The sequence below is a fragment of the Vipera berus genome, assembly GCF_964194415.1.
Source record: "Vipera berus genome assembly, chromosome: 1".
Taxonomy (NCBI): Eukaryota; Metazoa; Chordata; class Lepidosauria; order Squamata; family Viperidae; genus Vipera; species Vipera berus.
Window position 1 is genome coordinate 242,513,693 of NC_138202.1, and position 27,929 is coordinate 242,541,621.

General features: G+C 38.8%; 2 protein-coding genes across 7 annotated transcripts in view; one reads left to right on the top strand and one right to left on the bottom strand.

The window, feature by feature from the left end:
* Positions 1-20,155, bottom strand: part of RARS2 (arginyl-tRNA synthetase 2, mitochondrial) — a 40,112-nt gene extending 19,957 nt beyond the window's left edge. For 3 of the 6 annotated variants that reach the window (XM_081313256.1, XM_081313254.1, XM_081313255.1), the window contains exons 1-11: positions 19,976-20,103; positions 10,351-10,424; positions 9,709-9,814; positions 9,088-9,171; positions 7,861-7,958; positions 7,026-7,081; positions 6,087-6,170; positions 3,514-3,590; positions 2,609-2,767; positions 1,580-1,683; positions 76-162 (exon numbers count right to left, since the gene is read on the bottom strand). In XM_081313256.1, the coding sequence (XP_081169382.1) occupies positions 76-162; positions 1,580-1,683; positions 2,609-2,767; positions 3,514-3,590; positions 6,087-6,170; positions 7,026-7,081; positions 7,861-7,958; positions 9,088-9,171; positions 9,709-9,814; positions 10,351-10,424; positions 19,976-20,014 (968 nt within the window). In that variant the 5' untranslated portion in view covers positions 20,015-20,103. Of the gene's footprint in view, positions 1-75; positions 163-1,579; positions 1,684-2,608; positions 2,768-3,513; positions 3,591-6,086; positions 6,171-7,025; positions 7,082-7,860; positions 7,959-9,087; positions 9,172-9,708; positions 9,815-10,350; positions 10,425-19,975 lie in introns of all 6 variants that reach the window. The other 3 variants (XR_014024554.1, XR_014024555.1, XM_081313257.1) reach the window with 3 other exon arrangements.
* A 58-nt stretch (positions 20,156-20,213) lies between these two features.
* ORC3 (origin recognition complex subunit 3) overlaps positions 20,214-27,929 on the top strand; it is a 44,165-nt gene continuing 36,449 nt past the window's right edge. Inside the window, exons 1-3 of the mRNA XM_081313251.1 lie at positions 20,214-20,444; positions 25,294-25,345; positions 26,112-26,209. Of these exons, the coding sequence (XP_081169377.1) occupies positions 20,421-20,444; positions 25,294-25,345; positions 26,112-26,209 (174 nt within the window). The 5' untranslated portion in view covers positions 20,214-20,420. The remainder of the gene's footprint in view (positions 20,445-25,293; positions 25,346-26,111; positions 26,210-27,929) is intronic.

Sequence of the window (27,929 nt, forward strand, 5' to 3'; positions counted from 1 at the left end):
TCCGCCAGCAATATTCTATTAAATATATCAATAAGGTTAAAATAATGTTTACTAATAGTCACATAACATGCTTGCCTTGTTAAGTAAAGCGAAGTTCCATCGCTACGCATCACAGTAACCAGGTCTCCATTTTCAGAAAGACGAACTTTTCCTACTCCTTCTCTGAAAATGATGAACAATCTACTTGTAAGAAGGAATTATATACTGGCTTTCTTAATATCCTTTTCCATAGCTAGCTAGCCAGCCAGCCAGCCTAATAAATAAATATTGTTTCAGAATTTCAAGAATTAAGATTATAAGGATATTGCAAGAAAAAAATAAAAATGCTTTGAAGTTGTGGTCTAATGTTAATGGGAAACAAAAAAAGGCAACTGTAAGCCCTGAAATAAAAGCTCAATGTGTTTTTTAAAGCGCCCCCCCAAACAAAAGCGAAATTCACAACCCCACATATAAAATATAGCTCTTATTTACCTAATGCAGCCCTTGTTCACTGCACAATGTAAAATACAGCCCCCGGCCACCCATTTCATTATCATGTACAAAAGTTTCCCCCCACCTCCAAAGCTGCTGGTCATATATGGTTTTCCCCTTCTTACCTGCTATTACCCGCAAAATAAGTAGCGTGATTAAAATAAACATAAGCAGGTTCATTGAATCAAATTTAAAACTGACATTAGCTTCTTTGGCAGTTAATCAGAAATTACTTTAAATGGCTTTGTGTGATCTAAAACATAACAAAAATATGGATCTTGGGGAAATGACGCTCCTTTACAAATTACAATGGCAAAGGATGAAAAGGAAAAGGGACATCTGAACCCTAGATCTTGTTCAATTCACATATACCCTAGCTCAGTGGTCCCCAACCCCCAGCCTGTAGACCGGGCTACGCAAAGAAGTGCAGCATGCAAAAACATGCCCCCTCTAGTCTGCGGAAAAAGCTCTCCACAGAACCAGCCCAAAAGGTTGGGGACCGCTGCCCTAGCTGTACTCCTGCGTACATGTACTCCTGTCTGTGCTCCAGAATTTCTAAGACTGTATTCAGATTAAAAAGTTCCAGAAATCACAGAGAACATGCCCAATGATTATTCTGGCTAAAAAAAATTGAAAGTTTTGTTTCCATAGATCTGGAGACATCTAGTTGGGGAAGATTGTCCTAAAGAACCTTTATGATAATACATGAAAAAGACCACAGAATGTCCAAGGTGGTATTGATGATTTTTTCCCCCCCTGTCCTATGCGGGATGGAAGCAAAGGTACATATTAAAAGTATGAGAAGTTGGCAGTTTCTGTGTACTTTAGGCCTGCAAGTCTTGTAAACGTTTCAGATTCTGTTTCCCATCTTAAAGTGGTATGTTGCCCCAAACAGGATAAAGTATCCCTGAGTGAAACTGTATCTGCATGTCAGTTTTCACAAAATTACATTAGTCATTTAAATCAGCAAATATTAATAATATACAGTACTTCAGACAAACGGTCCAGCTTTAAAGTGACCTAGCTTTGATTCAACGTACAAAACATTAAGACGAATAAACAGATATTTTTTTTAAAAAAAACTGGAAATAAAAGAATCCATTCATACATTTTTGTAAGAAGTCCTTTTGCATCCAACCTCTTTAGAACTTCTTGACTTTTCTCTTGATAAAATGATTCTCCAGAATATTCATTAAAGTAGATTCCCAGACGCTGGACAAACCATCAAGAAAAGAGGAAAATAATTACAATCAGCAAGAATAATCTCATTTGAGACCACCTTTTTCCAACAAAAAGCTGTAATTGCCAAAATTCCAATTCAGCACAGTCATGTAATTTCTATGCTTCTGACGGCTTCCGGCTTGAAGAATTTCTAGTGCCTAACCCAAAACAGACAGTGCAAATGAAAATGGAGCTTTAAAAAATATAATCAAGAGATATTGGGGAAAAAACGTAAATCCTACTCAGTCATGTAAGAATGTTGAAATAGTTTGTCAAATTTAATTGCAGACATATTATTGTTCTATGCTAATAAGTTGCAAAAGGTTTTTTAAATGGAATTCTATGCTACAGATATTCCATTAAATCAACAAGGCTCTCTATAAGTTATGTGAGACAAAAAATAAAATAAAAACAATGCACTAGAACATTATATTATACCAAATGACACACACCTATCCATCTCATGTATATCTTTACATCTGCTTCATCTGTCCCTTGGTTGTCTTAATTATAATTCATCAAGAATGTTTTGTTAGATTTTACATTTCTACATTGTCAATTATTGCTTAATAAACCTCACTTACAATTAATTTAGCTACATTTTTTCTTAGTTAATTAACCTGCACCTTCACTAATGTTAATAGACCAATGCTGCATTATTTTATTTTTATTTAAGTATGTTATGTCTCTATTGCTGGATTTTGCTGTAGGTTGTTCTAAGTTGGTCCCATTAAAATAAAGTTCTCTCTCTTTTTGAATCATGTAGTGGCCTGTTGTACAATGCATACTATACTATAGAATTGTATCAGACAATTCTAAAGGTGCACATTTTTCAGAAATGCAAAGATATTCAAGTGTCATTATACCTAGAATGAGGTAATTCCTAAATACTGAAAGAAAAGATTCAACTCAGCACCTTATACACCCGAGCATATTCTTCAACGCTAACATCTCTAAAATGTTGCCACAACAACAAAGCCTCTTCTTCCTGTGCTTCCAATTTTCTGAAGAAATCTTGTGCCAGAGTTTTAATATTTTCATCCTCTTCTGAAGCTTTGTTGACCTGTACATAAACCTGTATAAAAATCAATGAAAAATACAAGAGAATTCAATCAGAAAGTCTTCTCCATCAAGAAAAGATTATAGCCTATGTCAGGGGTAGGCAACCTTGGCTCTTTTATGACTTGTGGACTTCAACTCCCAGAATTTCTGGGAGTTAATTACCCCTGCCCATGGTGAAACCTTTACTTTGTATTCAAGACACTCCAGGTTCAAAATCCTGTAATCTTCACCACAATGGCAAGGATCACAAGAAGCTCAAAAAGGAAAGACTGCTATCGCAGTATACAAGAGCTGATAATCCCTTACAGAAAATGGCAGACTCCTACTCCATATTCCATTAGCTGCCAGCCTTTCTAATTGGGACTGAAATCCAAGGATACTTGGTTATTTACTTTAACTCTTCCCCACACCATCTTTCTAATAAATGTCACTTCTTTAAAGAAAGAAAAAAGGACTTGTTTCTACTTAGCCAACTGAACAAAACCTAACAATTATAGGAATGTTGGAAGCTGTCATATAGAAGGCCAGCTTCTTTGGTCACTCTTGTCGGCCCTGATTGCTGGTAGTTCTCCAGGGACTCAGATACATTATCTGTCCCCGATATCTTCTCGTTCTATTTAGTTAAATATGCCATGGAGTCCACTTGCAACACAAATAGAGAAGCAAAATAAAAATATTAAAAAAGAAAGAATTGTGGCCTTGATAAGTTTATGGTCATGCACATTACAATATTAATAGAGTGCAACTATATTAACATACCTCAAAAAGATGCTGCAAAGGATTGGATTTCAGCTTTTCTTCAGAACCAAACCATTGGAAGCCAGCTCCCAATATACCTGGAAAAAAAAGTAATTATTTCACATGTTACAAAAGAGTTCTGTTTTTTTATAAAATCAGTGAATAATTTGTTCTTCTATCTTCAGTAATAAAAATGTAGATGGTGAACTTATAAAGTAATTCTCAAGATTGCACTAACCAAAAGCACATTGGTGCATGCTATAAATTTTGACACCCATAGAGTAAACTACTGACTTCAAGGATATTAATCAAGTGACATGGAAGTTCTATCAAAGGACATAGATTGTGTACTTAGATATTGAAACAGGATTTGTACAGGGGGGAGACAAGGATGTGCATAAAAAAAGGGAAACAGAAAATTTGCCCTGAGTGGCACAAATCTACTCATAACTAAAGACTGATTTTTACATCATGACATGATGGTGTGGCAACACAATATCACAGTATCACACAGTGTGAGGAAAAAGCATAAAGAATGTAAGGAACGAAGAGGCAATAAGAGGTTACACTGGAAGAAGCAACTAAGGGGAAACTAAGTTGCTAAGAACTGGAATATTCCCAAAATTAAGCAGCAGTTTTCTGCACAAAGCCGATCCAATTAAGCTTATCCCTAGATGTTTATTGTTTACATACTGATTCTAACTGGCTTATAGAATAGGATTAAAACATAAAGTAAAAAAACCACACACACACAACCCAAACATTGTAGAAGAAGAAACTAATATACATCCCACCAACCACCATTTTTGGATTATCTCCTTATATTTTTGAAGATCCATGAAAATATGGTCCTTCCTGAAGACATTTGGAGATCCTTGAAGAACTCACTGAGATTACCACTAGCGTATCAGGGCTTTCTTGTTGTTATGCTATGGATCTTTAAAATATATATTTAAATTTTATGTTTATTATGTCAGTCACTACAAGTTTTCAACTCTGGAAGACATATATCTGAACAAACAAAGAAATAAACAAAATATCCCAGAGTTGCAAAGCTCCCTGACAGCTGCAAATTAACAATTGGAAGTCTGCACTGTAAAAATGACTATATACAGACGTCCATGAATCTGGCTTACACAGTCTTGAATCCTGTCTGTCAGATAAGGATTCACAACACCAATGTTCTCATTCGATGTGTTGAGAATGAAGGGGAGTAGGGACAGGGAGCTGTGTCGTATTAGAGCCTGGGACTATTCGGCCATGAATAGTGGAACTCCCGTTGGGTCAATAATGTGAAAAGCGTCACTGAGGCAACCAACCCAATCTAACGCTTGGATGTCATTGTTTGGATACTGATGAGATTACCTGAAGATCAAACTAGGATTATTGAGTCTATCTTAAGTTCGGGCAATATTAAAGCTTCTGTTTTGCACTCTTGTTTAGTCTTATTACCAAAAGTAACTTCTACTATTTTCCAGGGCAGTTAAAGGAGAATAATTGCTGTTCATTTGTGTCATATTTTGAATTTTAAAAAGAATTTCTACAGTTACCTATTCGTCTAATTTCCTTAGCTCCCTTTCTCTTCCCTCTTTTTTTTCCTTATCTTTTTTCATTTAATTTTACTGTGCATTCTTGGATTAAAGAACAATTTATTCTTACACAGAGATTTCCTGGGTTAATTGCTTGTGCTCCGAAAGAAGACACGCTGGGAGTTAAGTGTGGCGATAAAAGCCAAAATGCAATTGTTAAAACTCAGAGACTATTAACTGATCTCAGCCTGTGAGGAAATGGTGCACACACTGTAAGTATGGAATTAATAAAGCTAGGTTAAAACCTTTTCAAAACAACAACTGCAGAAAAACAGAAGCTTTGTGCTAACAGTTTTGCTTGCCCAGCAGATTTCAGAAGGACACAGTTTAAAGCCACCCACATGCAATAGAAACAGTGACAACAGAAACAATAACAGAAACTACTGCTATCTGAATACACACACACACACACACACACACACACACACACACACACACACAAAAGGTTATTTTCTTCAACTGCAATAATATCCTTTTCCAGAGAACAATAGGACCTGCCCAAATCTCACAACAAATGTGAAACACAATCCCAGAAGAGCCATGCAATCCTAGAAAGGCCTTGCATGTGGTTCCTCCTCTGTTACAGTCAAAAGAGCATGGCGTTCTGGAATTTGTGGCTGAGAAATTAAAGTTTCTTGCATTCAAATTCTTACTGTTTTTTAGTATATGTTTACGCACATACAAATGTGTATAGATACAGATTGGATGGTTCAATACCCAAGACTTATGAATTTTTAGAATTAAGTTCAGTGGTTTATCTTTTAAGGTGCAGAACAATTATCTTAAAGAGCAAAGGAATTTACAAATTGCACCTATCGGTATTTTCAGTTTTAAAAAATGATCCAATTTTTCTTAGCCTGCTTTGGGTCCTCATATTCATTTTTCCCATAGAACTGAAAGCTTTTCGTTTTTAAAAAGCTCATTATGACAACGTTGAAAATAACCTGCCCTAGATTATGTTACACTAACCATAAGACCAATTTTTTTTAAAAAAAAATTATTTACCAAACTGCATGCCCCAGTCTCCAAGATAATTTATTCTTGTTACTTGATGTCCAATCACTTCATTGATATTTGCTATGAAATTTCCTGAAAATAAATCACAGTAATTATTTGTCCCAGCTGTATTCTTATCCACAAATGCTCATTTTGTGTAATCTGATCTCCCTTTTCTATCACTGTACACATATTCTTCAGTTAATAACAGTCAGTGACAGTTCGAAGATACAATTAGTATTGATACCGAACAAGCGATGGTTATAATTGGTCCTCAAAGTTCCAGTCATCCCAGCACCTTTTTAGTCATGTGATCATGATGTAGCAAATGGCTTGCAACTTTCACAGCACCCTGAAGTCACATGATTGCCATTTGGATCCCTGCCAGGGTTCCATTGCCTAACTTTAATATGAAGAACTATAAATCTAATAATAAATTTAAGGGAACACAAATTGGAGGAAGAAAATTTCTAGGCTTGAAAAGAAGTGGATTACACCTCTAGGCTATAGTTTTTTATAGCTCTTATTTAATGTATATTATATAGAAAGGTCACAAGTGGATTCTGAGTCTTTCTTTTGAACTTTTGAATAATCTAAAGTTCTTAGATGTAAAATAATTCAGCTTTGCCGTTTCAACATTTTGAGTTAAAACTAGCTGATTATTTTTTCCTTATTCCCAAAGTCATTTTAAAGACTTTGTTTGATTCTATCTCAATCTAGTCCTCTTTTGAAAAACTTTCAAAAGGCACACAAGCAATACCCATTTAGCAATGACTTCAAAGCAGCTCAAAGCTTATCATGTAGCCTAAGACTAAATATCAAGTAACTACAATTAAACACCAGCACCTACTGTTCACAAGCTAGTTACAAGTCATTTCACTTAGACTACGTCATCATATTCAGAAGGTTTCATTTATAAGCTATAATTTAGTTATATTTAAATCTTACCTATTAATGTAGAACGCAGGTGACCGACATGAAATTTCTTTGCAATGTTGGGTGAACTGCAAGAAATGTGAACATTCGTCATTTAGGTTACATTCCCCACCTTCCAAGAGAGGAATAGAGATGTCAAACTAGACTTTACCTTAAAACTTTTTATTTATTAACAACCTCCTTTATTATTTTTACAAATAACTCAAGGTGGTGAACATATCCAACACAGCTTCCTATTTTCTCCACAACAACAACCCAGTGAGGTAGGTTGGGCTGAGAGAAAGAAACTGGCCAGCTGGCTTTCATGGCTAAGACAGGACAAAGATATTCTCCATTTAGCTCATACTGTGAAACGTGTAAAGGAAAACATGAATGACACGTCAAACTACGCAAACAACATAGTATGGTAAAGCAAATGGAACCATGGGCATTTCCATCGCTAGTAAACTGAACACTCATTAGCAAAATCAATACTGGAGGATATCTTTCAGAAGTACATACTGTATGCTAATCCACAGGTCTTTGAAGAACACAAAATGCACTGTGTATCTGTATTCATGTTCTTTCCCATGTTTTATTGCAACATGAAATAACAAAATTGTGTCATAACTGAATTGGAAGCCTATATGTTCCAAGGGAAACTGAACATGAGTATTTCATATGTTCAAATGTTCAAAAAGATGGATTTCGATACTCCGTAAATCAAAGTGCATGCTTTACTTGAAAGAAATGAACAAAACCAATCTTAGGCCAATGCTGATTTTCATACAGGTTACTTACATAACCAATCTGTAAACCTGCATGGTATTTTAAGTGTGCTCCAAAATAACTAAGCCTATATACTCACCTAAAATCAATTAGAACCTTTTTGTTTGGCAATCCTGAGAAAAGTTCGCTGTTTATTCCATATTCAGAGCCATCTTCGAATACCTGCTGCAACACTGTCTTAGGAAGCAAAATACACACAGCTACAATGGGAGTAATGAATTATTAAGGGATCATTTTAAGACCAAAGTAATGCCTTACACTGATGAGGTTCAAGGTTTTGGTCATGATCTTTAAGTCCTTACATGGCATGGGTCCGGGATACCTCGAGGACCACCTGCTGCCGGCGTCAACTCCCCTCCCCCCTGTGCGTGCCCACAGAGAGGGCCTCCTCAGGGTGCCTCCAGTCAGGGAATGTCGACTGGTGGCCCCCAGGGGGAGGGCCTTCTCTGTGGGCGCTCCGGCGTTATGGAACCAACTGCCGGTTGAGCTCCGGATGGCATCGGACCTTCGCTCCTTCCGGCGTGGGCTGAAGACCCACTTATTTGAACTAGCTGGTCTGGCCTGATGGGGAACATTAGGGTTTTTTAATGGGTTTTTTACTGTTTTTATTGTTATTGTATTTTAATCGGGCATTTGTTTAATTTCTTTTTAATTTTTGTATTGTTATTTATATATGCCCTGTTAACCGCCCTGAGTCCTTCGGGAGAAGGGCGGTATAGAAATTGAATAAATAATAATAATAATAATAATATTTGCAAGATTATGAATCTCTCATTTCACAAAAATCTTCTGAGGCTTCACATCAGCTAAGCAGACATCTGCAAATGCTTTTCAGATAGCAAGCAGCCAATGCTAATTCATCTTTTTTTGAGTTTTGATTACTCTTCTGAAGTGAGAACATTCTTATTTTTCAATCTGCCCATGCTCTGTTCACAAAATATGGTATTCATATCCATACAGCTATATTTTTAAACAGGTTAGCAATATTACAATCAATAATGACATTAATTATAGATATCATAACATTACTATTATTCATGCAAAATGATTCTTTTTTTAAAAAAAATCCCCTGCTGTTAGGTGAATGCTATTCCTTCTTATCCGATGTGTTTATTTGTAAACTGTGTTTTATTATTTTATATTTTGAACATGACATCATTATTTGCATCTTGGGGAGAACATTTGAGTTTAAACTATGAAATGGAATAGGGACTATATGCTATACACTTGTATCTCTTACCGAAAACACTAGCTTCAGATTTAGCATGTTTTTCTATTCTACAGTTCATAAGACATTACCTCTTACCTTTGCTAATAAGTCTCGATTTATCGTGAAATCTACTGTTCCTTTGCCTGGGCTGATTTTGCTCACAACTGCATCACATTTTAGCTAAAAGGAAAGTAAAACATATAGACAAAAGACTATACCACAAATAAGTAGAACTATCCGGCACACTGCATTATGTAACGTCACACTTTCAAGCAGCCTCTGCAAGGAGAGCAACAAGGTAGAGCAGCATTGCAACGGGAGGTCTGCTGCTTTTCTGTGTGCATTTTCACACAGCAATGCACATTCCAAAGGGGCGGAGCTTGTGGCAAAATGCCACTGTGTCTTTCTGACAAAAGCAGCAAGAACTTGTACACAATGTTGTTTTCAAGAATTATAGCACCTGTAGCTGGGTCGTCCATGCAAATAATTTTTAACTTCATTTCAAGCCAATGTGGAAAGACCATAGATTGCACTTTGCAGTTGTTGAAAGATAAAAGAATGGCTTTTCTTTTCACTGTTAAAAATAACAGAACAAAGAATTGACCTCCAAAAGGCTTCAACATCTCAGGATACCATTTTTCATCGCATTTATGCAGTACAAAACATTTGATAAGCAATTGTTAATGGTGCTTCTGATTAATGCTTATTACTAGATACCTTGTTTGCCAGCTTCTCTGCCTGAAGATTAATATCTGATGTTGTGTAATCTGTAGAATTAGTATCTAATATAGAACTCATAAAAAACTGGAAATCAGCAGCTTGCCTTTAAAAAAAAGGGAAAAAATGTAAAGGTTCAGATTCTTTCTGTGACAGAGGGGTCAGGATTCCTAAGATTTAGAGTTAACATAGCTGAAAGTCTTTTCATCCCCAAAAGTTTCTGAAAGAGCAAATGATCTGTGAAAGTAATATGCCTAGTTAACAATATACAAGCTAGACGTAGTTCCTATTCTTCAAACCTTCAAAGCCGTAAAATGGCACTTACAGATCTGTTTGTCCAATGATGTCTAATGTTAACCACCCTTATGGGAATGTTCTGATCTCTCAGATGTTGCTGAACTACAACTTACAGTAGTCCTGGTTAGCAATGCAAAAGATACTGGGAATTACAATTCACTAATATCTGTAGGTCACTGGCTCCTACTCCTGTCTTAGGTGATATTAGAAATAATGTGAATTAGAAACAGAGACTGAATGAGTTAAAATGCAGTGCCAGGACTTTACCCCTAGTTTTATTTGCTATTTCGTACATAGCACAAAAGGATCTCAAGTAATTAAGGTTCTAAAGTATAAATATCCTACCTATTTTTGGATACTGGAACAGCAGAGATTGATTTTACCAGGTTTTCTGGCGGAATCTTCAAAACATGTGAAAGCTATTTGAAATAAAATTGCCAAATTGAGTGTGGAAGAATAAATAGGCAGCAAAATCCTTGCCATCATTTTATCATCTACTTCATTACATAAAAATTTATTACATATAAACACATACAGAGATTACATTTTTTCAGTGTACAGATGGAGACTCATCCTTGTTTCCTACTTCCATAAGAAACGACCAATATTTATGAATGCCATACATCAGGGGTCCCCAACCCACAGAGTCGCAGGCCACTACCAGGCTGTGGCCTGTTCAGAACCGGGCCACGGAAGCAGCAGGCAAGCGCATACACAGCTCTATTTGCACGACAAGCAGGAAGGTGGGTGGCAAGGTGTGAAGCTCCATTTGTGCGAGCAATGGGTGCGTGTGCATGCTGCTTGCGCAAATGGAGCTGTGCATGCGTGCGTGTACAAGCCACTTGCACACCATTCCCTCTCGCCTCCTCCACTGGTTCGCAAAGCCGGAAAAGTTGGGGACCACTGTCATTCATTATCCCTTGTGGAACTGGAGTTATCGTTTCTATTGAAGATCAGCATTCAGATAAAAATGTACAGCTTCACCATACATTTCCTTTCTGGAACTGGAATTATCTTTTCCACTGAAGATCAACATTCAAATAAAGATCTACAACTTTGAATCTAGAAGGTACAGGGGCTTCGACTTCCGGTGGCGACGCGACGTCGAAAGACAGCCGTTTTCGGGCTGCCCGCTCCGCAGCTGTGTTTTTCCATCGTAAACAGCGCCGATCAGCTGTTTAGATGGATTTGAAGCCCCCTCCTCGGGAGAAGAGGAGGGGGTGAGGCCCCAGGTAGGGGTTGAGCTCTCCGGGGCTGCCTGAGCTGAGAGCTTGGGCGGCTGAAGGATGAGCCCCCCCGAAGCCTGGGTTGCTCCGAGCTGCGCAGCGCCTCTGCTCTGGGACTCTTGGAGCAGAGCCAGGCGTTAGCAACCACCCCTGCCAAAAGGAAATACTTTTGATTATCAAGATGCAGGCAGAGCGGTACAGGAGGTCAAGGTGAAGTGGACTCTTTATTTTTACTCTCTAGCTCAATGGATTTTATAGCTTTAAAGTGAAACTGCGTAATAAGTGAAAGTGGGGGAAGATGGCGGCTAAAACTTCTAAAGCTCTTCGGAATGCGGGGTCTTCCCTGGTGCAAGAGACCTCACTGCAAGCTTTGCTTCCTCCTGCATCTCCCCCGGTATTGACGCTTAAGGATTTACAAGACGCTCTTGGAAAGCATGCACAACTGATGTCTGATATGATGGATGAAAAGTTGAAAAAGCTGGAGGAGAAATTGGAGGAGAAAATGGAGAAATTGGAGAAGAAGATGGAAGAGAAGCTGAGAGCAATGAGGGTGGACATCTTGTCTACGGTTGAATCCGTAGCTGAATGTGTGCTACAGCTGGATATAAAAGTGGAGGATCTCAGTCAAAAGAACTCTATATTAGAAGCAAAGGTATTAGAAAATGAAAATATAAGGGATAAAGTGGACGAAGAATTGAGCCTTGTTCAGTATAATCAGATGCAGTATGCTATTAGAATTAGGGGTTTAAAGGAGAATGGTAAAGAAGATTTAAAGCAGCTGATTTCTGAGGCTCTGGAAGGGGTACTGGGCCAATCAGCATCTGAAATTGAGGGAAATATGGACAAAGTTTTTCGTGTAAATTCATGGATTGCAAGACAGAGGAAGTTACCCAGAGATGTGGTGGTCTATTTTACAAAGAGAGTAATTAGAGATGAAGTCATTCAAGCTGCTTATGATACTAATTTGGTAGTGGCTGAGCAAGAAGTTTTGGTTTTAAAAGAGATCCCTCCGAAGATCCTAAGGAGAAGGAAAGATTTTGCATTTCTAGTACAGGAACTTAAGAAACGTGATATTAAGTTCAGATGGGAGATTCCAGTTGGGTTGGTGGCGACGTACGAAGGTAAAAGACATCGTTTGGTTACTGTGGCTCAGGCACGTGATTTTTATAGTAATGTGTTAAAAGCAACCCCCCTATCATTTTTGGAAGCTGCAAAAGGATACGGTGTGGGAAAGTTTCAAGATGTTGCAGATAGACAGACAGAGGACAATGGTGTCGGAGGGGATCAAGCTACAGTTTCATCGGTTGCTGCAGGAGGCCAGAAGATGACGCGCGCCGCCCTAAGAAGAGCGAGACGAGAGCGAGAGCAAGACCAGCAGAAAGTTATGGAATCTTCAAAGTGTGCTTACAGTGAAGATGTAGGAGGAGAGCGGTCTAAAGAAGTTTTGGGGGTCATGACAGAGGTGCTCCAAAAGTTTTGGGGCGTTAAGATTGCTGATTAAATTTTTAGATTAGAATGTCAATGGAGTAAAATTATTATAGAGGAGAAAGAAAGTTTTTTTTTCTTTTTTTTAATATTTTACACAATTTAAGATTGATGTTATTTGCTTGCTAGAAAAGTATATTAGGGTTATGGACTTAAAGTATGTGTTGAACTAAGAGTGGGTATGTAAGCTCCTAATTAACAACAAGTTGTCTTAGAGATTGCCTAAATTTTTTTTTTTATATATACTCTTTTTATCTGAACTTTTATTTGAACTTAAGGATGATTTGGAACTGTGAGACATTTGGCGTGATACATGCAAGAACTATTTTTGATTATAGTTTAGTTTGGTTGGAGATTATTAAGATTAACAGAGATAAGCGCTTTTGGTGCGTAACTGAGAATTTGTTTGGAAATTAGAGAAAGGTGGGAGAATGCAAATAGCAGGTGAAAGTTTTTTTTCTTTTCTTTTTTTTTTTTAAATTAATATGAATAAAGACTGGGATTAAGAAAATTTATTTTGAGTAAAGATCTTTCTCTGTTTTCCTCTTTTTCTTTTCTACTTTATTTGTAATATTAATATTGTTTGTACTCATTTTATATGAGCTAGAGAGAGATAGAATTTATAGTTTATTGTTGATAACATAGGGGTGTTTATGTTTGTTTTTTTATTTTATGCCCTGTATTTAGCTCTGGGAAGTCGGGGGGGGGGGAGGAGGGAGTGGGGGGGAGGGAGAGGGGTGGGGGAGGGGGGGATTAAAGTCAAAATGTATTGTAAACTTTTTAAATAAAAAAAAAGAAGGTACAGGGGCTTCAAATCCAAGCAAGCAAATAGATAAGTCTAGATCAAGCATGTCAAACTGCCGTCCCATAGGCCGGTTGCATCATGACGAAACTGCACCCTCCCCATTGCCGGCAACAGGGAGAAAGTCATGATACATCGCACGACGTCATGTGACGTCGCGAGTTTGACATGCCTGGTCTAAGTGCTATAAAACAAGTGAGGTCCATCACTCCCTTTTGGCTAGCAATGCCATACTTACATATGGACAACTACCCAACTTGAAGCAGATTTTCAGAAGCAACAAGAAACAACAGGGAAATGATTCCAATATAAACTTTTACATAACAAAATAATTCAATGGGATTATAAATCGTGTATTTTAATGGGAGACTGGAATGGAGTGCTGGATACTCAGAAAGATAAAAAAGGACCTTTTAAAAGTACTCCAAATCATGCTAAATTGCCTAAATCTTTTTTTGACATGATAGACGATTTGGAATTGAGAGATGTTTGGAGAGAACGAAATATGGATGAAAGAGATTTTACTTTTTTTTCTGATAGACATCAATCCTTTTCCAGGATTGATTTTGTATTAACTACTAATGATTTTTTTTTCTAGGGTTAATAAGATCAAGATATGTCCAAGAACTTTATCAGACCATAGTCCAGTATGGATGGAATTGGACAAGGGGAAGGGAGATAGGAGATCTTGGAGGTTAAATGAAAATTTGTTTAGATATGAAGAAAATTTGGAAGAATGTAAAAAACAAATGAATTTTTGTTATAAATATGCATAAGGGTACACCCATTGAAATGGTTTGGGATGCAGGTAAAGCTTATATGAGAGGAGTGTTAATATATTTGAATAATAAATATAGACGTAGATTGGAATATAAGCGTAAAGAATTAGAGGAGGAAATAAAGATGAAAGAGGCGGCTTTTATTTTGGATTCATCCAATAAAAGGTTGAAAGAAGCAATTAATTTGCTAAGAGGGCAGTTTGATATGCTGACGGCAGATCAGGTGGCAACCAACTTACGATATGTCAAACATAATACTTTTTATAATGCTAATAAGCCAGGTAGATGGTTAGCTTATTTGTTAAGGAAAAAGCAAAAATCACATAACATAGATAAGATAGAATATAAGGGTAAAGAGGTGTTTCAGCAAAATCTTATTAAAAAGGCTTTTAGTGAATTTTATTCTAAATTATATGCAAGGGATATAACTCAAGGTTTAGATATAGACAGGTATTTACAAGAAGTAAATATCCCTATACTTACACAGGAGCAGAGGGAAGGGATGAACCAACCAATAACTGCTAAAGAAATTATTTTAGCAATTAAACAATTAAAAGTGGGTAAATCACCTGGAACAGACGGTTTGACAGCTATTTATTATAAAAATTTACAATTAGAGTTGGTGGAACCTTTAAAAGAATTATTTAGGACAATTCAATCTGGAGGGGAAGTGCCTCCATCATGGAGAACAGCATTCATATCGTTGATTCCAAAGGAAGATCAAAATCTTACCAACCAAAAAATTATAGACCTATATCGCTCTTAAACACAGATTATAAGATATTTGCAAAGATCTTAGCAAATAGATTAATGAAGGTTATGCAGCAAATGATTTATAGTGATCAAACAGGATTTATAAGCGGTAGACAAATGAAGAGTAATGTGAGACATATTGTAAACTTATTAGAATATTTGGAAAGAAATAATCAAGTCCCTGCAGCGCTTATTTTTTTGGATGCTGAAAAGGCGTTTGATCAATTGAATTGGCAATTTTTATTTAAAGTTTTAGAGAAGATGGAGTTTGGCGATAAGTTTTTACAACCTATCAGGGCAATATATCAGAAACAAACATCTCAAATAATAATTAATGGTAGTTTAACAGAAGCTTGCAAAATTGAAAAGGGTACAAGACAGGGATGTTTTTGGAAATATTATTGATTAAGATAAGTGACTCAAATAAAATAAAGGGAATTAAAATTAAAGATCAAGATTATAGATTGAGAGCATTTGCAGATAACCTGGTTATTACATTAGCTCAACTGACTCACTCAGTTATAGATTTAATGGAAATAATTTCGCAATATGGGCAAGTTTCTGGATTTAAGGTTAATAGACAAAAAACTAAAATTCTGTCTAAAAATATGACTATGGAACAAAAGGTAGTCTTAGAAAAATTAACAGGATTTGAAATAGCCAAAAAGATTAAATATTTGGGGGTATATCTTACAGACTCAAATGTGAAATTATATAAAAATAATTATGAATTGTTATGGTTAAAAATACAAAAAGAATTACCGTATTTTCCGGCGTATAAGACGACTGGGCATATAAGACGACCCCCTACATTTCCTGTTAAATTATAGGGTTTGGGCTATACTCGCCGTATAAGACTACCCCTCTTCCAACGCACACCAAATAAAAATTAAAAAACATCAGATTTGATTTTAATATGGTAATTTTAATTCAAATGCTTATGACATGCAGGTGCTTAGTAGGAAAACTGTCACTTATAAACATAAGGCTGTTTGTCATCAAACATGTAAACATAAAACAGTGCAAGTGGATTAAACTATAATAATAATAATAACAATAATAATAACAAAATAATAATAATAATAATAATAATAATAATAATAATAATAATAAGAAGAAGAAGAAGAAGAAGAAGAAGAAGAAGAAGTAGTTGGAGGGGACCTTGGAGGTCATCTAGTCCAACCCCCTGCTAAGGCAGGAAACCCTATACCATTTCAGACAAATGGCTGTCCAGTCTCTTCTTAAAAACTTCCAGTGTTGGAGCATTCACCACTTCTGGAGGCAGGTTGTTCCACTGGTTAATTGTTCTAACTGTCAGGAAGTTTCTCGTTAGTTCTAGGTTGCTTCTCTCCTTGACTAGTTTCCATCCGTTGCTTCTTGTCCTGCTTTCAGGTGCTTTGGAGAATAGCTTGGCTCCCTCTGCTTTGTGGCAGCCCCTGAGATATTGGGTCACTGCTATCATGTCACCCCTCACCCTTCTCTTCGTTAAACTACACATACCCAATTCCAGCAACCGTTCCCTATTTTCCTAATTCACTTTTTCACTTTTCCTAATTCACTCTAAAGCTTTCCCTGCACAGAGCCTTACGTAAAACCAGCTGCCTGCAATTAGTGCAGGTTCGCATCCCACCAGGATCAAGGTTGACTCAGCTTTCCATCCTTCCAAGGTAGGTAAAATGAGGACCCAGATTGTTGGGAGCAATAAGCTGACTTTGTAATAATGCCGCTGGGGTGTGTGTGAAAGCCCTAATGAACAGGCATATACACAGAATGAAGGCTATTGCTAAGCACATTGATTTGTGCTTTAAATTGTAAGCCACCCTGAGTCTTCGGAGAAGGGCAGGATATAAATGGGATTTTAAAAAAAAAAGACCAAATGGGAGATCCGCTCCAGGTTTTCCAGCCAGCCCGCCCAGTTCCTGAGTCAAATGTGTCCTTAGAGCTAAGCCGCTGCTCTGGCTGCTGCCTTCCCCACCTGCCTTTCAAGTTGGGATATACTACAGCTGCTCTTCAACTTTAGAAAGAAAGACGCCCAGACCCCAGCCTGTAAAAAATCACAGACTGCAGCTTCTTCTCCAATTGGTCCCGCTTTCCCTGCGCAGACTAAATGGGAGATCCGCTCCAAGTTTTCCAGCCAGCCCTGTCCCTAAATTTTCAGCACCCGTATAAGACGACCCCTGACTTTTGAGAAGATTTTCATGGGTTAAAAAGTAGTCTTATACGCCGGAAACTACGGTAGATAGTTGGAGGAAACTACAATTGTCTTTATTGGGAAGAATTGCAGCAGTTAAAATGAATGTTTTACCAAAATTTTTATTTTTGTTTCAAATGATACCTATACTTAAAAAAGATTCAAATTTGGAAGAATGGCAGAAAGTCATTAATAAATTTATTTGGGCAGGGAAAAGACCGAGAGTAAAACTCAAGATAATGCAAGATATATGTGAAAGAGGTGGTCTTAAATTGCCCAACTTTAAATTATATTATGAAGCTGCAGTTTTATCATCAATTAGTAATTGGTTTAATTTAACAGAAGGAAGATTACTGAATATTGAGGGACATGATTTATTATATGGTTGGCATGCATATTTACTGTAAGATAAAAAGGTGGATAATACCTTTAAGACACATATATTAAGGTATGCCCTGTTGCGAGTCTGGAAAAAATATCGATACAAGTTAAATTATAAAATACCAATTTGGGCAATACCTAAGCATGCAATAGAAAATATAAGTCTGGGATTTAAATATGATGTGACTACATATAAAGATATTCTTAGACTGGAGAGGAATGTGTGGCAATTAAAGCCATTTAATATCTTAAAAGAAGGGAAAATAGTACAAACTTGGTTTCAGTATGGTCAGATACAAGCTAGATGGAAAGATCAGAAAATTGGTATTACAACAACAGATGAAAATTTGGTAAAACAAATTAAAGATCAAAGTCAAGCGCATATAAGAAGGATATATAATGCATTGATAGAAATAGATTCAGAACTTGTCAAAGATTGTATGATAAAATGGGCCCAGAATATTCAAGAGCCAATAACGATGGATGTTTGGGGAAAAATTTGGGTCAGAAATGTAAAATTTACTCAGGCTCAAAATTTAAGAGAGAATTTTTATAAAATGTTTTATAGGTGGCACTTAGATCCTAAAAAATTAGCATGTATGTATCCAAATTATCAGCCTAAATGTTGGAGGTGTGGTTGTGAGGATGCAACCTATTACCACATGTGGTGGACTTGTAAAAAAGTTAAAGTTTTTTGGATTAAAATTTGGTGGAATATGCAGAAGATATTTAAGAAAAAGATAAGGTTTACCCGACAGTTATTCTTATTGGGTATTATTACTGATTGTACTGTTATAGAACTAAATTGATGTTGAATTTAATAACGGCAGCAAGACTTCACAATATTGGAAGAAGGAGGAACTGCCTACTATAGAAGAGTGGACTTTAAAAGTTTCAAACTTGGCAGAAATGGCAAAAATTTCAGCACGCCTGAAAGAACAATCGCAACAGAAATATATTTCGGAATGCAGAAAAAATATGGGACTAAAAATGTCATTTAGCATATGAATGAATATTAGAATTATAAGATGTATTATTATTATTTACCTACGTATAAGGGGAGTTAAAGTGCGATAGGATTTAATGTCTATTCATAGTTGGTTAGCATATTTTAGTTTAAGCTTGTTGGAGGCAATACCCTGCTTTCAGCTCTGGGAAGTGGGGGGGAGGGGGGGAAGGGGAGGGATGGAGTATACTTAAAATGTACCGTAAAACTTTTCAATAAAAAAAAAGAAACAACAGGGAAATGATTCCAATATGGAAAGTCCTGCAACAATACTAGATGCCTACTTTGCCCCTATGCAACATGACCATCACAGACCCCAGCAAGTACCTATAGAAAATTAGATGTGTCTTGACATGTTCACCCTACAATGTATAAGACTCAATAGACACAAATTTGACATCAGTACTTAAATCGAGGGCAAAGCTATATCAGAGCATTTCAACCTCCCAAGACATTATAAGGCAGGCCTCAAAGTGACTTTCTTTGGAAAAACAGGTCTTAAACATGGAAAGGTTTCAAGGTATTTAAAAAGGAATCAGCAAACACAATGTTTTCCCCCCCACACATTATAAACTGATAAACACGTGTAATCTCTCTCACAAGTAACCTACATCAGCATAACCAACCTGTCTTCCCCTCCTCTCCCAATCAGCCTTCCCATCTTTGCATCTGATGAAGTGAGCTCCAGCTCACAATAACTCATACTTTTTAAATAAAATTTGTTGATTGAAAAAGCGGCCACCAAATTCCTGATTGTTTTTCCCCCCTACGGAAGGAATGCATTACAGAAGTTTTTGAAAACTATTTTCAAAAATATCGCTTTGAAAAATAAACAGGTATCTCAGCGTCTCTGGAATGCCAAAAACAATTAGGCTTTTAAATGGGACATAATCTTATGCAGAATTGACTTGGGAGACCGGTGTGTGGTGTAGTTGGTTCACATAGTGTGGTGGGATGGAGGGTTTGTTGTCACTGTGTGTTGGGGGGAGAGAGCACAGGGGGAGGCTCAGCTAATCTCAATGTACACATGTTGTACTTTGACAATAAAGGTTTATATTTAACAAACCCACTATTTTACTGAAGTCCAAGTAAATTATATCCGCAAGCATTTCCCTGATACACTAACTTAGTCACTTAATCACATAATAAAGTTCGTCCAGCATAGTCCATGGAACAGTTTGCCTCCTGGAGTTGTGAGTGCTCCATCCCTGGAGGTCTTCAAGAAAAGACTGGGCAGCCAATTGTCCGCGACAGAATAAGGTCTCCTGCCTTGGGCAAAGGGTTGGACTAGAAGACCTCCTAGGTCCCTTCCAGTCCTATCATTCTATGAAAAGGGATGATCAATACCTGAGCAGCGATGCACTTCCGGAAACGACACCTCGCCATAGTTCTCGTTAAGAGTGGCGCTCTTCACTTTTCCACCCCTCCGTCATGGAACAGCCCACGTGGGGGAGGAGCCATTTCCAGCCTGACTTCCCTTTCTGGTAAAGGGGGCGGGCGCAGAACTCGCCTCAGAAAGAGAATACGCAGACTACGAGCGCGAACTAGGCTGGCTCAGGAATTCTGGGAGTTGAAGTCCACGAGTCATAAAAGAGCCAAGGTTGCCTAGCCCTGTGACCATAGCATTCGCAGGGCGGGAAAGAAACGGCTACACACGCTCCTGATTCCGGAAGTGCTCCTGTGGACAAGAATAGGCGGACGGGTGGGGGGGGGGGAAAGGTGTACTTCCGGAAGTCCGTTCGCGAATGTTGGGAGGTCCAGCTTGGCGCCGGAGGAGGCTTCAGCCTTCGCTATGAGCACGTGCTCGGTTTCCAAGGTGAGTCGGAAGGAGAGGGAGTGGATTCAGTCTCCTCCCTCGAGGAATCCGACGAACGCCTCACTTTGGGGTCTGTGTGAGGGAGTCAGTTCGTGATCCTGGTGGTCGCTTCATAATGTCCTCCCCTCTTCGGGCATGCGCACATGGGTCGCTGAAGCTGTAGTTTCCTGGTTTTCCCACTGAGTGCGTGTTGTGTTGCGCGGCGACAAGATGTCGCCTCTTTCTTTCTTTCTTTCTTATTGGGAAGATGGAAAACTGGCAGAAAAGGTTGTTGGCCCGAAAGCAAGACATTTAAGTGGAGAAAAAGCAAAGCGAGGAGTCTGGAAAAAAACACACGGGATTGTGGTCGTTGTCCTTTTCGCCAGGTCAAATCCCACAGTCTGCGTTGTTCACAACTTTCCTGATGTCCCATTGCTGTTCCATGTTGAGGAGGCAGCATAGTAGAAAGGGGCGTCTTTTCCCCCCCGGATGAAATAGCCCTGCTAAGAAGTTTTCCCTCATTCATTAACTGGCAGACAAACCTTTTGCGGGGAGGTGAGGAAAGGAGATGTTCATGGCAGAAAATGCACTGCACTTTCCTTTCCTGGCTGACCATGGTTCAGGTGCATAAGTAGACATCTGGTTAATATATTGGTGGGATATATGCAGGAAATCCCAAGGTGGTGGTAGGGCTACGCTGGGAAGTGAAGAAAGCAAACCATTTTAACTATTTCTGCCAGGAAAGCTACACAGGCATCTCCATAAGTAACCAGTTTGCCTTTTATTTTCCCTAGTATTTGTAGAAAGAAACTATAGCGCAGGGATGGCGAACCTTTATGAGACCGAGTGCCCAAACTGCAACCCAAAACCCACTTATATAGCGTTGGGTGCCGGGTGGGCGTGGCCCATTGGGTGGGCATGGCTGCAGTGGTAATGGCAGACTGGGTGGGACTAAAAAGTTCAATCAATCAATTCCAACTTTGCGAGATCTTTCCTGCGAGAAGTTGAAATTGATTGATTGAACCTTTTCTCCTTTTTTTTTGCACACAGCAGCGGAGGCCTAAAGCGAAAAGGTTTTATAAAACATAGCTGAAGACCTAGGAGTGGGGCGACGGCGTGCGTGCCCACAGAGAGGGCTCTGCGTCCCACCTGTGGCACGCGTGCCATAGGTTCACCACCACAGCTATAGAGCAACCACTCTTACTGCTTTCCTCCAACCTATACAGTACACAGTATCTCTAGAAAAGAGATCCCCAAAGGTTTGTGGCTGGTGGTTTGACTAAGATTTGGGGGCTCTTTGAAAACTCACAAAACAAGTGCTGCAGAAGTCATAACAATTGCAAAGACTGATCCACAAGGATGCTGCTTTTTTATTATTTATTTATTTATTTATTTTATTTTTCACAGTTCCTTTAATATACCACAAACTAACCAATGAAATATAAACATTTTTCAGGTATTTAACATTTGTTATATCAGTAATGCTGTAGGTATTATATATCGCCATACATAAATACATACACGTAAGTTTGGGTGCTGCTCATCCATTTCCTCTTTCATATATCCACCCTCCTTCTCTCTCTTTCCTCTTCTCTAATTTCTTTCTTCTTTTCTCTTTTCTTTCCTACTTCTGTTTTCTTCCTCTCCTCTCCTCTTTCTCTCACCACCCCCCTCCCATTTCTCCCCACTTCTCTTTCCCTCCAACCTTCCTACTTCCTTCCCCCTCCTCTACTCTCTTCCCTCTCTCCTCTCCTTTCTTCCCTCCCATTCCTCTTCTGATACAATTCAGGGGTGATGTCTGAGCAGCTCCTCTCCTTAGATTTTCAATGTCTATACTAGGTATGATAATATCCTTATCTCCTCAGTTTTCTTCCATCTAAATTAGTGTTAGCTGTCTTTTAAGCATATTCTCTTTTTCACCCATTCATAAAATTTTGCCCAAATTTCATAATATTCTGACTTTGTCTTATCTTTAATTATCATTGTTAATCTATTCATTTCTGCACATTTCATTATTCTCCTGATCACCTCTTCTTCTGGAGGAGCTTTCAGTGCTTTCCAGTTTTGTGCAAACACAATCCTAGCTGCAGTGGTTATATGAATAATCAAATATGTGTTCTCTTTGCTATATTTCTCTGGTAAAATACCCATCAGGAATATTTCTGGTCTTAATTCTATACGTTGTTGTATCATCTTTTCTATCCATGATTTGATTATGTTCCAATAGGTTTTAGCTTCTGCACACATCCACCACATATGATAGAAAGAGCCTGGTATTTGATGGCATTTCCAACATTTCATAGATCTGTCCTTAAACATTTTAGCTAGTTTTTCTGGAGACATATACCATCTGTAGAACATCTTGTACATATTTTCTTTATACGCTGTCGCCATTGTCAGTTTATAATTTCTTTCCTACAATTGCTGCCATCTATCTAATTCAATCGTATAACCAAAATTTCTTGACTATTTTATCATTGACTCTTTAACTTGCTCCTCCTCTAATTCCCTATATAATAAGTAGCTATACATTTTTTAATCCATTTTTTCAGTTCCCATAAGTATTTCATCTAACTCTGTTTTCCCCAAATTAAAACCATCTATTTTAGCATCTTTTTCATATCTAGATGGTATTTGCGTTCTCATGTACCAATCCATCTTTATTCCTTGTTCCTCTAATTGTTGTTTGGTTTTCAACTTCCCCGTATCTGTTAGTAGGTTTTTATATCTTATAATGTTTCCCATGTTAAACATATTGGGGTGTATTAACGCTTCCATCGTTGAGAGCCAATCTGGAATCCTCAAGTAATGCTTCCTCTTTATTTTCTCCCAAACCATCAATAAAGAATTTCTGATATAATGTCTCTGGAAATAGCTGTGTATTCTATTTTTCCCATACCATATGAACGAATGCCATCCCAACTGTAAATCATGTCCCTCTAAAGTCAATAATCTAGTATTGGATGCTGCTTGTCACCAATAGCTTTCCCCTTCCTGCAAAATTGCTGCTTTTCCATTGTTCTTTTTCTGGGAACATTAGATTACAACTGTTCATGGCTCTTAGTTTCTAATAAAACTTTCAGGATCCAGAGGAAAGAGTAGAAGCAAAAATAACAGTAGTGCTTTTTTTTGTCTTTAGTTTTAGTTTTTGTTCATTTTCCTTGAGCAAATAACCTATTTGGCCCCATGAACTGCAGGTAAACTGACAATCTGAGTCACCAGTTGGGAACAAAGACTAGTGGATCTAGAGAGCTATCCCCACTTACTAAACATGGGAAATAGCTGAGTTGCATATGGAGGAAAGCAGGAATTTATATTGCTCTCTTAAATTTTATCCTGACCCTTTCTTAGCATCTCTTCTAGAGATCTCCCAGTGTCTTCCCAAACCCAATCTATAGCCTTTGGTCTAAATCCAGTATGGCTTGGTCCATTTATTCAGTGACTTTTTAAAGTTATAATGGCACTGAAAAAACGGACATAAGACCAATCCTCAAAGTTCTGGTCATCATATAGTACCTCACAGTCATCAGATCACATTTATGATCATCTGTTCTCCCCACCCCCAAATGCCACCAGCTGACTTTTGCATTGCATGCCTCCCCTCTGCAGAATTTATCAACACCATGTGTCTCAAGCCCTAAGGAGCGGAGGCTCTGTTGGCCCTGGTGATGCCTCCTCTTCCAGCTGCCTTGTCACAGAGGAAATATCCAATTGCTGCCAGGCATTTTGGACATGCACCGTGGGTGGGGTGGGTGTATCTCCAAAAGGCCACTGCCTGGCAGGATTGCCCTGGCCAGCAGTGGCACATGGCTTGGAAAACTCATGGCCCCGGTTCCTGTTCTTCCTTTTCCAGCACCCACCCATGCTCCCTGCAGTACTCACCCCACCTATAGCAGGCACGCAGGCTGAAGAATTCTGGGAGTTGAAGTCCACAAGTCATAAAAGGGCCTGACCTAATTCTTTTCAATAATTGTAATCTGAGTCTTTGTTGCCCAGTCAGTTCCCAAAGTTGTGTCTGTGATCCTATCACTAATCCAAAATATTATGAATGTGATCCAAGCAGAAGACTGACTAAGATTTATTTATTTTATTTATTTTATTTAATTTGTATACCGCCCTTCTCCCGAAGGACTCAGGGCGGTGAACAGGGCCATGAAGATGACCACAATAATAGGATTCTAAGGTTAGCTCCAGTCTGAAGACAGTCTGAAGACAGACCAAATTGATCCTTCTCCCCTCTCCATCATTTTAATTTGTACAAGTTGAATATTATTTGTTCCTCCCAGTTTTTAATAAGGTTTTTGCAGTATTGCAAGTCTCAGCACATGGGTGCTTCAGTGCAACACAAGTAAATTTTTGTTTGAGAACAAAGGAGCATTAGATCTGTTTATTCCAGGGGTCTTCTGGGAGTTGAAGTCCACAAGTCATAAATGGGCCAAGTTTGAAGACCCCTGGTTTATTCAGTTTAAATATAAATATAATATATTTTAATATAATTAAATATATATAAGAATAAACACAATATGACCCTGTCATATTTAAAGGTTTTGTACATAAAATCCTTGTTTTTAACGTGGGTTGATTCGGCACACAAACACATATGGTTTTTTATGTACTATTTGGAGTAGCTCATTCACATCTCCTTAGTTTACTGAAAATTGCATAGTTAAAAATTATTTTATATAAATAAAAGCTAGTGTTTCTAGTTTTTCCAGTTGCAAAAAGGTGAAGTTTGGAGGAGCAAATGCTATTGAAGGAAATATAAAATTAAATAAGTGCATCACTTATAATGGGTCATTTCTGTCAATGTAGAATTAGGACAAAATGTTTAATGGAATCAATATTTCTTTCTCTCTCTCTCTGTCTTTAGGGCTGCTTTGTATTCAAGCCAAATTCTAACAAGAGAAAAAGGTCTTCAGCAGGTTAGTGTGCAATAGATACTGTACATTTCTTGCAGCAAAATGAAAATTACATGACTAATATTTTGTATGTAATAAAATGAAAGTTATCTTTGACATGGCAGTGAAACACAAATTAGAGATTATGCTTAGAGGGAAAAAAGGGAAGGATAATTTGTATAAAGGTAAAGGTAAAGGTTCCCCCGCACATGCGTGCTAGTCGTTTCCGACTCTAGGGGCCGGTGCTCATCTCCGTTTCAAAGCCGAAGAGCCAGCGTTTGTCCGAGGACGTCTCTGTGGTCATGTGGCCGGCATGACTAGATGCCAAAGGCGCACGGAACGCTGTTACCTTCCCACCGTAGTGGTCCCTATTTTTCTACTTGCATTTTTACATGCTTTCGAACTGCTAGGCTGGCAGAAGCTGGGACGAGTAACAGGCGCTCACTCTGTTACGTGGCACTCGGGATTCGACCCGCCAAACTGCCGACCTTCTGATCGACAAGCTCAGCGTCCTAACCCACTGAGCCACCACGTCCCTTATAATTTGTATATATAAATACAAATAAGGCTACATATATGTTAATTTCAGACAACTGTTTTATTACATCTTGAGCTTTTTTTCTAGATGCAAGTTTGAGTTCGTGTTTAACTTCCACTCTCAGATGAAAAGAAATAAATCCCAATATTTTTCCCAGTGCTCTCTTAAAAGTTTTCAAGGACTTTTTGAGAAGAACTCTTAATTTACGAATACTGAGAGTGAATGCCATCTTTTTCTGTCTTGTTTTTCTAGCTGACTATTTCAATAAGGGAAACAATGATTTGGATAATAGTGAGTTACGACTCGATACTTGTCTGTTGTTATGGAAACAAGTTAAATCTGAAACAGAGGTGAGCATTGCTTTTAATGTTAACTGGGGAAATGGATTTCATGTCTGTTCAAGAAGTTTCCAGAGAGCTTTCCAAATAAACACATAATATCAGCTATTTTAATGCGCTGATCACACTTAAATGAAGTAACAACATTTGGAGCAATTTTCTTTTATTTCTTTTGAGAAGAATTGATAACTTCCTACAGGTAACCCAAGCAAGCCTAGACTTCAACAGGCAGGCAGCAGGGAACAGCCTTTTTCCTTTGAAAGGCATATTGTGCTATAAACAAAGAGCCGGTGATCATGAGTGCAGTGTGAATGTTTACAGGAGAGAAGCATTTACAAGCAGCTGTGAATCTGAACTCTTGAGACCACATTGAAACTTTGCTTGTACATGGAAATATTTCTCACTCTAAATAGTTCTGTTATATATACTGGCAACTGGCTGTTTGCTGTTGGCACTGTGATACCGTATTTTCCGGCGTATAAGACGACTGGGCATATAAGACAACCCCCTACTTTTCCTGTTAAATTAAAGGGTTTGGGCTATACTCGCCATATAAGACTACCCCACTGCATACAAAGTCTGCTAGGATTGGGTGGGTCAGCTCTCCCTCCCTCCCTGCCTGCCCAGCCCTCCCTGTCTCCAAGACGCAATTTTTTTAAAAAAAATCCCATTTATATCCCGCCCTTCTCCAAAGACTCAGGGCAGCTTACAATCTAAAGCACAAATCAATGTGCTTAGCAACGTACAAAGTACACTTCCGGCATCCAGAGCCTGCCTGCGTTTCTTTAACCTCCACATGCTTCCCACTCTCGACAACTTCAGCATTGTAAACCTTGCTGCTGTTAGTATCCTGGGTGACTCTTCTCCAAACCCCCTCTACCCCAACCCGGGTGAAAACGCTAATGTGCTCCCGGTGTGTGCCTATCCCTGTCCAACCAACTGCCCCCCCCTCATCTGTATCTGGCTCCAGCGGGCTCCTCCACACGTCCCAGGGCCGCCCTCCAGCAGTCCCCTGCTCCGGTCCATCTGACACCGACGGAAAACAGCCGGCCCTTGCCTCCAGCGCGCAGGCTATAGCATGCAGTCCCGGCACAGGTCCGTCGGCAGGCAAGGAACAGCTAGCATGTTTTGTACTGCCCAGGCTCCCTGTACGGCAAGGCAGACTGGGCTGTCCTCCTGAGTGCCTGCGGGGTCCTCAGCAAAGCCCTGTGATGCAGGCGTGTGCAAACGCCGTGAAGCAGCTGGTCGTCGGGTTTGCAGAGCCAGGAACCGGCGATCAGCTGATAGTCGGGCTTGCTGATTACGGGCGACCTCCTCCCTTGTTTGTCGGAGCGCCGGGTCATGGAGCGAGCCGTGTGCAGTGGGGGGGGGTGAGTAGGTGAAGCAGGGCTTGTTTTTGGAACGAGACCCCCTGCGTAGTGTCGGGCCCGCAGGGCTCGACAACAGACAGCAATTTTGTGATTCTCTCTCCCTTCCTCCCCCCCATCAATGAGCTGCCGAGGTTGCCTGCGTGTGTGTATGTGTGGAGGGGTGTTGCCTCTGGTTTTTCCTGTAACATCGGACAATAAAACCGCCCCTAACCCTAACACCCAGCGCATAAGACGACCCCCGACCTTTGAGAAGGTTTTCATGGGTTAAAAAGTCGTCTTATACGCCGGAAAATACGGTACCTACGCCGGGAGACAGCACTCCTCACTGCTCACACAGGAATTCTGTATTTATATGAACTGAG